This window comes from Aristolochia californica, unplaced genomic scaffold, assembly GCF_029961685.1.
Source record: "Aristolochia californica isolate CCGP_79_NKW_82.1479 unplaced genomic scaffold, dmAriCali1.0.hap1 SCAF_9, whole genome shotgun sequence".
Taxonomy (NCBI): Eukaryota; Viridiplantae; Streptophyta; class Magnoliopsida; order Piperales; family Aristolochiaceae; genus Aristolochia; species Aristolochia californica.
The window spans coordinates 6,202,672-6,211,458 of record NW_027182290.1 but is presented as its reverse complement, the minus strand read 5'-3'; the positions used below and the strand labels follow the sequence as shown (position 1 = coordinate 6,211,458).

The 8,787-nt window shown below is 41.7% G+C and overlaps 1 protein-coding gene across 1 annotated transcript; it reads right to left on the bottom strand.

The window, feature by feature from the left end:
- Nucleotides 1–1,156: 1,156 nt before the first annotated feature.
- LOC137941118 (protein ASPARTIC PROTEASE IN GUARD CELL 1-like) lies at nt 1,157–2,983 on the bottom strand. Its single transcript, XM_068786382.1, has one exon. The coding sequence runs from the start codon at nt 2,869–2,871 to the stop codon at nt 1,414–1,416; it is 1,458 nt and encodes a 485-aa protein (XP_068642483.1). The 5' UTR covers nt 2,872–2,983; the 3' UTR covers nt 1,157–1,413.
- Nucleotides 2,984–8,787: the final 5,804 nt, after the last annotated feature.

The following is an 8,787-nucleotide window of genomic DNA, read 5'->3' as shown; positions in this document are numbered from 1 at the left end:
TAAGTGTATGTGTTAGGCATGCATTTCCCCTTTTGTAGGCATAAAGAAGGGGTTGAGACCACCACTCCTTCCTCTCCCACCAACCAACAACAAGAGAGGTGAGCTCGCTGGTCGTGCTGAGTTTAAATGGAACAAATTGGGAACCATCCTTGGATATATAGGATAGGATGGCAACTGACCTACAAGCCAATCTTCCATATAAACATAATTATATTATGAGACAAATGAGTCTCTTGGGCCTTTGGTACGTCCTCGACTCACTGCCCTTGCCGAATTTCATCACTTTCGGTTATTCTGGTTTTATAAGGAGGTTTTTTAATGTCAGCGATGCAACAACGAGCTCGATGAGGTGTACCAGATTCTTTACGACTTGGTAGCGTCCAATTCCGACCACGAATATCTCAACTCTCAGTGGAATGTCTTGTGTTTTCCTCAAGGGAGACTACTCACACTGCCTCTACTTCAGTAATGGTCTGGCCATACTCCGGCGAGAAGGGCTGCTACTCTCTCTTTCGAAATATCAGTAAAAGACCATCCGTTTACCCAAAGCAAAATCGATTGCTTGCGTAGGAAAGGAGACGATGGGGAGTGTATGGAAGCTCCTGCCAACTAATTGCTCGTTACTGAATAAATCAACATCTGTAGTTCTATAAACTTCGTATCAGTGTTCGACATTCAAATAGAGTGCGGATCGGAACCGGAAGAATTCCCAGAAGATTGACGAGAAGCAGACTGGTGGGAGAAAATGAGAGAAGTGGGACCTGGTCCTTGAGATCACGACACCGTTCGCCCTCACCAGCACAGATTCCTAGTGGGTGGAGGGTTTTTCTTCCAGACATTTAAAATGCAAGGAAGGAGTCGGAATGGACATCCTGTAGATATCTCTCGCTCGAGAGCACACCGACAGGAAGACAAATCCGTCACTACTGAGAAGACAACCTGGTTTTTCCTGTAAAATTAAAGAATGAAGAGAGAAGGGCAAATAAAAAACACAGAAAGGACTACAAAGAAAGGACTGCGTTACGGCTTGATGACGGGAAAAAGACAAGAGAGAAGATAACTGAACACCTCCTTCCTCTTTATCAAAAACTGAGATTTCATAAAAAAAACCTGTCTTTGATTGTAACGCAGAACGTCCATCGATTTCTCTGGCGTCTAAATTAAAACGCCACTTAACATATATATTTTTTTCAGAAGAGATCGATCCCACCGTCATTTCCTGTGCTAACTATACATAAAACAAACGCCAATTATCGACACTAAAGAAAGCAAACAGAGTCCACTTCATTATTAACACCCGTCTCTCCCCCTCACCGAACCCCTGATTAAAGTGCATAAAGCAGTGTTTTTTTGCTTTTTCCACTGCAGCCTGGAGGGGCTCCCTTTCCCAAACCGTTCCGTCCCCCGCAACCTTTAGCATTTATTCGGTTCGAAGGCTACGACCGATTTAGCCAGGTCAAATGCGACACGCGTCCCCTGCTGCTGCACGTTCCCGATTATCGACAACGCCGACGACGTCGGCGCGAACGCGAAGCAGAACGTCCCCGACGAATCCACCGGGATCAGGTAGTTCTTCACCGGCAACTGCAGTTTCTTCTCCTCCGGGAAGTGTAGGCTCACCGTCGGCACCTCCACGCTAGACATGGACGACAGGTCGTAGCACGTGTCGAACAGCGCCACGCCAGATGTCGACGGCAGTTTCTGCGTCCCCGACACGAAGGCATCCCTGAGGACGTTGTAGACTTCCGACTGGAGGCGGGTCACAGCCGTCCCGCAGTCCATGATAATGCCTCCGTCACCGCTCTCGTCCATTGAAAATGATGAGGATGGGATGGAAAGAAGCCGTCCACCTACAGAAATTCCAGTCATTCCCAGGTAATAGAAAGTCTCAAACTTTCTGTTGCGCAGTAAAGGCGCTGTCACCGACCCAGCCGGCGCGCCTGAACCCAACTGAAGCGTCGACGCCGACATTGAATCGCGGTCCACCAAACAGTACGAGAACCCAGAAACCTTGATCTGCGAGGGAAACGAAAGAGAGCCCCCGCCCAACCCTAACAAACCTGCGGCACCCACGAAGAGCCCCTGGTTATCGTGGCCACAGCCGATCGCAATGTTGTTCACACCGGGGCCGGAATCGCCGAAAGTAATGGTCTCGGTCACGAAGTCGCCGACCGTGTAGGAGCCATCGCCGTATGAGACCTGGTAGAGACAGGAGTCGTTGCGACAGGCGGTGACATCAAGTGATTTGCATTGGGTGGACCCGCAGGACAGCGGAGAATAGGAGGACGACGCAGCGGGGTCGAAGACGGGGTCCGTCTGCGAGTAACAGTCAGAACAGGGCTGGCATTGAACCCACGTAACGTCACTTCCAGTGTCCAGAACCATATACATGGACTTCGGCGGCTTACCAATACCCACACGAGAAAAATACTCGCCGCTCCCCTGACTCGTCCCGGAAACAATGGAACCCTCCAGATCTTCCGTCTGCAACGGCGTCAGATCCGACTTCTTGATGCCCTTGACGGCGACATTGAGTTTAGTAGTGAGGGATTCCACCCTGGCCGAGTCCCGAGCGAGTCGTGCCAGGGTTAAAGCTCTATAATCTTCATGAGTGGCAGATCCCTTCAATAAGTCTCTAGAATGAAGCGATACGGTGGTGGCGTGGGATGACGATGATTCCGTAGCAGGCCTATCTAACGACCGGCGGTCCACGGAGAGGATGGCTAGGGTGTTCTTGAGCGACGTGGATACATCGAGAGTCGTGGTCTCAAGCGGGCGAGGCGTGGTTCTAGAAAGAACGGGGTACAGAAATGAGAAGACGACCAAGAGAGCAGATAGAAAAGGGGCGGAAGCGAATATCCCTTCCGCCATTGATGCCGCAGGCGAGCTGAGAGCGTAGAGAGGAGAGAAAAAGGAAAGTGGGAAGTGCGGAAAAGAAGAGGGAGGAGTGGGAGAGGAGGGTGGGGCACTTTAATGAAGTAGAGTGGGGAGAGATAAAGTGAGGCGGAGATGGTGGAGAGAATTAATAGGGATCACGTCAGTGGCGTTCGGAGGTCAATTTAGATAAAGCAGAAAAGAGGGTTCAGAGCCCACTTAATTTCAGACCGACAAAAATATTAAAGCAAAGTTGTCAAAACCCATGAAGATTGACAGAGAACAGATTCTTGAAATTTTGAAAAGATTCATTTGACGGCAGTTAGACCCCATGAAGACTGAGGTGGATACGCACCTCTCGGGGTCGTGGATTCCTTTTCCGAGGGAGTGAGCGTAAGAGAGTCGCTTACATAAAGACAGTCCTTAAGAGTGTCCTCGTCTCAAAATTGGAGGTCGGTCGTCGTGTTCGTCCTTTGGGGTCACAAGAAATCTAATCGACCAAAACAAGGTTCATGGTTGCGGTGGCCTCACCTGGTGGGTCAGTGCCTCACTGTGACAATATTACTCCTGCCTGCAAGATAAGGGACGTAACTTTTCTGTTAGGGGGTTAGTCAACAAATATAAAATTTGAAGTTCATTTTTATCTTCATCTTCATCTTCATTTCAATTATGTATATGAACTTTATCTTCGAAATGGGTATTAGTTTCATGTCCACTGGAAAACAACTTCCAGTATTAGTATCCCAAATGAGAAAAACTCAGAAAATAAGATAATTAGTGACTTGTAATAGTATACTTAATTAAAATATAATACTTAAATATTAATTTAGGTAAAATAAATATTATTACTACACGAATAACTAATTTAATGTATAACTTAAATATATTAATATACTAATTAATTGAATTATATATTATATTAGTTAATGATTACTATTTACTATACATTAATATAGTAATTACATGAGCCAATTAACTGTGCACATGATTAATCATAAAAAAAAAATAACGTTAAAAATAACATAAAAGAATATAATACTTTTAGTTACTAATTTATTGATAATATATGATATTCTTTAACATAAAAAAATCATGATTAAACAGGAGAAATCTATCAAATGCTAACTTTAACACACTATACTATTAATTAATAATATTTTTCCATTAAATTTAAAATCATTGATTTTATTAATTATAAAAATGAGTTAATTAAACCAAGTGCTTGAGTTAACAATATTTAATTACCACTACTAAATCACTAATACAATAGAGTTCATAAAAATAAATATGATTAATAAATAAATAAGTATTATATTAATAGCATAAGATGGTTTTTTTACATGGTATTAATTAATAATATATTTTGAAAAAATTAAAAATAATTAATTAATTATCAAGTTACAAGTTTAGTACATATGAATGACACATGTTCAAAAGTAATAAGATACAACTATTATTTATCATTCCACATGGAAGTCGCTATGGCATCTCGAAATTGTGCAGCTCTTGTTGATTCTAATGCACGCTGCCTCCGAAAACTTGTTTACTTCGCTACCCTCATCCTCAAGACCATCGTTATCGTCTCTATCTGTATCATCCATTACACCTAATTGGACCATATCACCTCCTCCACCGACCTCACCACCTGAATCATCATCTTCATCTTCATCTTCAAATAGATCATCGTAATCCTCTCCACGTATATAATTGTGCAAACCCTAAACCCCCTACACCTTAAGAACCCTAAACCTTAAAAATATCATAAATCCTTAACCATAACCCTAAACCCTAATTATAGGACCCTTAAATACCAAGCACCAACCCCTAAAAATAAACCCTAAATCCCACAATTATGCACAAATAACCCCAAATTAGGCACTAAAACTAAAATTAAATCAAATACAACACTAATTTAATAAAAAAAAATTAGGGTTTAGTCATACCTTCTGAAATTTGGGGAAAACCAAATCCGAAGGGTGAAATCGAAGCCGAATGGGGAAATCAATGCCTAATCAAAGTAGAAATTAAGCAATCGATGCCCAAATGTCAAAATCGAAGAAAATTGAAATCAAAATTGGGGAAATTGAATGAAATCAGAAGGTATTTTGGGGGAAAAGAGAATAGCGAGAGAGAGAAGGGAGTGGGAGGCCGAAAGGGAGAAGAGAGAGAAGAAAGGGAGGCCGAGAGGGATACGAGAGAGGGAGACCGGAGAGTGAGTCCAAGAGAAGAGAGGGAGCACAGACCTCGAGGGTGCACGGAGATGAGAGAGGGGGTGCGGGAGAGAGGGCGAACAAAATGAAAAGGAGAAGACCTAGAGATGGAGGACGGAGAGCAAGTCTGAGATAAGAAAGGGAGCAGAGACCTCGGGGGCGCAGGGAGACGAGAGAGGGAGTGCGGGAGAGGGAAAAAAATGAAAATGAGAAGAGAGCGAGAATGGGGGGTGCGGGGAGAGAGGGGAAAAAAAATGTCGAGGGTTCGAACCCCGGTGTTTACTTCATTTGGATGATTGACAAAAAAGGTTGAAAACCAGATTCCATAAATTATAACGTGGAGATGATGTTCAACTTCATCTTAGTCATCGAGCTGACTTAAAGTCTGGTGCTCCACTACCGACTTCAGGAGATGAACTGAGTAATGTGGCTGAAGTTCATCTCCTGCATCAAGTTGACTAACCCCCCCTTAATACTGATGTCCCGCAACTGCAGTTCTGAAGCCTAGATTACTTTACTTTGGGTGAAAAAGTTGGCTAGTAAGTCTTTCGTTTCAAGCAGAATGAGAGAGAAATGAGTTGGGTAGAATTAAGGTATTCTTTACATTAATTTCAAGATAAATACATCAAGTTTACTATGCCTATTTATAGCCAAATCAATGATAATCCACCCTTATCTTTTGTAATACATGAGCCAATGAGAATTCACCACATAAATAGGCCAAATCTCATACTATTCAAATTTAAATGGGTCAAACTCTATGTGCCCTTATTTGTTTCAAACAACCTTATTCCAAAGCTATTTGAGTAGGAAAAACTTAAATTTTGAATTTGAGTAAAAACTACCACTCAGTCAACCAACTCAGAAAACAATCTTCGTCCACTGTGTTGCTTTATGCAAGAAAGCACGAGCACGATTGATACGTTCCTTCCATTTTTTAGCGAGTTGCAAGGTTGTTGGGCTCCTCCCAAGCTTGCTCGGAAGAATGCTATGAGGCACAAACAGTTGTTGACCAATTGCCAACTCAAACGAGCTATGGCCGATGTATTCACTTTTCTGCAAGATGCATGAGAATTGGGCTACATCAAGTAGTGTTGGCTACTTCTTTTGATTAGCACTTAAAAAATGTCATTAATGTTCCTCCAAGATAGCCTGGACCCGCTTCATCTACCCATTGGTTTGAGGATGGAAACTTGTAGAAAAGTTAAGGGTAGTTCCAAGAATTTTGAAGACTTTGGTCCAGAACTTACCTGTGAATCAAGGATCTCGATCACTTACAATTGTTCTCGGCACTCCCCAATGTTTCACCAGATTGGTCATGAAAGTTTGTGCCGCCTCATCCACATACAATCACTTGGTACAACCACGAACGTACTATATTTTGAAAATTGGTCCACTACCATCATAATGGAACCAAAGCCTTCGACTTTTCCAAGTCCAAAAATAAAGACCATAGAAACAGACTCCCACAATCTTTCTGGAATAGATAGGGGTTCGAGCAAACCTCCTAGTTTACTCCTTTCTACCTTATCTTGCTGGAAAATAAGACAAGTATGAATATACTCCTCCATGTTTTGCTCCATTCCAGGTCAATAGTAATTGTCTTTCAATAGAGCAAGCGTTGACTTTTGTCCCGGATTTCCAACCCATTTGGTATCATAGCATTCCCGCAATAACTCTCGTCGAAGACCATCATGTTTGGGAACAAAAAGTCCTCCTCCTTTTGTGCACAAGATGCTTTAATCCAACCAAAATCGATGTATACCTCTAAGAGTGGCGATCTCCACCAAATAGCGAGCATGTGAGTCTTGCCTAAGACCCACCTTAATGTGAACGTTCAATGTTGAATGAACTTGGATGATTGAAGCAAAAACTTTGAGTTTAAGTATAGCCAATTTAAATTTTTAGCTTAATGCGTCGGCTACATTGTTGTTCGCACTGGATTTGTACTCAAGCAACATGTTGAATTCTGCTAAGAAATCTTGCCACCAAGCTTGCTTTGGGCTAAGCTTCTTTTGCGTGAGGAAGTAGCTGGATGCTACGTTGTTCATCTTCACTACAAACCTTGACCCGAACAAATAGTGGCGCCAAGTGCGTAAACAATGCACTATGATCGTCATCTCCCGTTCTTGAACAACAAAGTGCTACTTCGTCTCGTTGAGCTTTTGACTCTCGAGAACGATTGGATGCTCATAATGTTCTAAAGCACCAGCTTAAGAGGCATTAGAAGCTACCTCAAAAGGCTTATTGAAATTAGCAAGTTGTAGGACTGATTCCTTGATGACCGCATTTTTTACGAACTCATACGCTTCTTGGTATTTGCTCAACCAATGTCAGTATTGTTTTTTCTTTTAAAGTTCCATCAAGGGAGCTGCTAAGGCTGAAAATCCATTAATGAATCTCCGATAGTATTTCACAAACCCAAGGAAGCTCCACAACTATGGCACTTTGTATTGATTTCTAGGGGCAACACATAAACACAAAAGATCTCAAGGGAAGGAGAGAGGAGAAAGAGGAGAGAAGAAACCATGAGAGAAAAAGAAGAGGAAAATAAAGAGAAGTATGTGGACGAATTTGATCCAAGAGGAAGAGGCTTGAATGTTCTACCCCAATGTCTTGAGACTATATTTATAATTGTGTGAAGGTATATACAACGACTAAAATGCCCTTAGGGCTACATGCTTCAAAAGGATAAAAACATAAGAGGACATGCACCAACTTGCATAATTACAATTCTATTGGAAGTTCTCCTTATTTACTAGTCATGCCACCCTTACACACATCGGTGTCTCTTAACCCCTCTCACACCCCCCCCCCCCCCTCCCCTCAAGCTAGTGTTTGTAACTTCACTTGGATATTCTAGTCACATAAATTTTGATTACCACAACATGTGAAATTCTTTATTGTAGATTATGCTTCTTCTTCTCAAATAATAACAACATCCATATTTCAATTCGAAAGGAGGCGCAACCACCGCAACACTCAACTTCCAATCTTATTATTCATATTTTTCCTTTTATTCCCCCCCCCCCCCCCCCCCCCCTCAAGCTGGGAGGTAATGCCAATGATACCAGCTTGAAATAAAAAAAATAGTTGTAATAATTGTCTCCTCTATCAAGGTGTCTCAAGGAGAAATACTCAATCAGACATAAACTCTTAAAAAGTAAAACATGGGTAATGAATCAGAAGTCAAAACCAACCTTAAAGGATTTTGAACAAAATAGTGATAATAATAACTAAAGAGAGTAATGCCCGTCACTCAAAAGACGATGATAAAAACCCAAAGGGTACCAATAAAAAAGTCACAATGGACTTAAACATACCCATATATAAAATGAGGATCAACCAAAGCAACGCACCAAGGGGTTGGCTTATGAGGGTAGCCGAGAGTAAAAAATGATGGTAGGAGAAAGGCAACTGAGTAAAAGGGTAATGGGGGATTTAAGGAAGAGAAAATAATCACCACCGTAATAAGAAGGAGATTGTAATGGTAGTACTGAATTAACTTAATAAATTCGATCAATTATGACCCAATAGAGAGATAAAAAAAATTCTTCTATAAGCATGATGATTGAATAAATTTAAAAGAAATCTCCAATAAGAAACTTTGATATTAAACATAATAATAGAAACTTTCTAAACATAGACATCTCATAAAAGACAATTACTTTTTAACATAGCAGGACCGAAGGAATGGTACTCA

What these genes read in the sequence shown, in the direction of transcription:
- LOC137941118 (XM_068786382.1), bottom strand. Translation starts at nt 2,871, where the DNA reads ATGGCGGAAGGGATATTCGCTTCCGCCCCTTTTCTATCTGCTCTCTTG.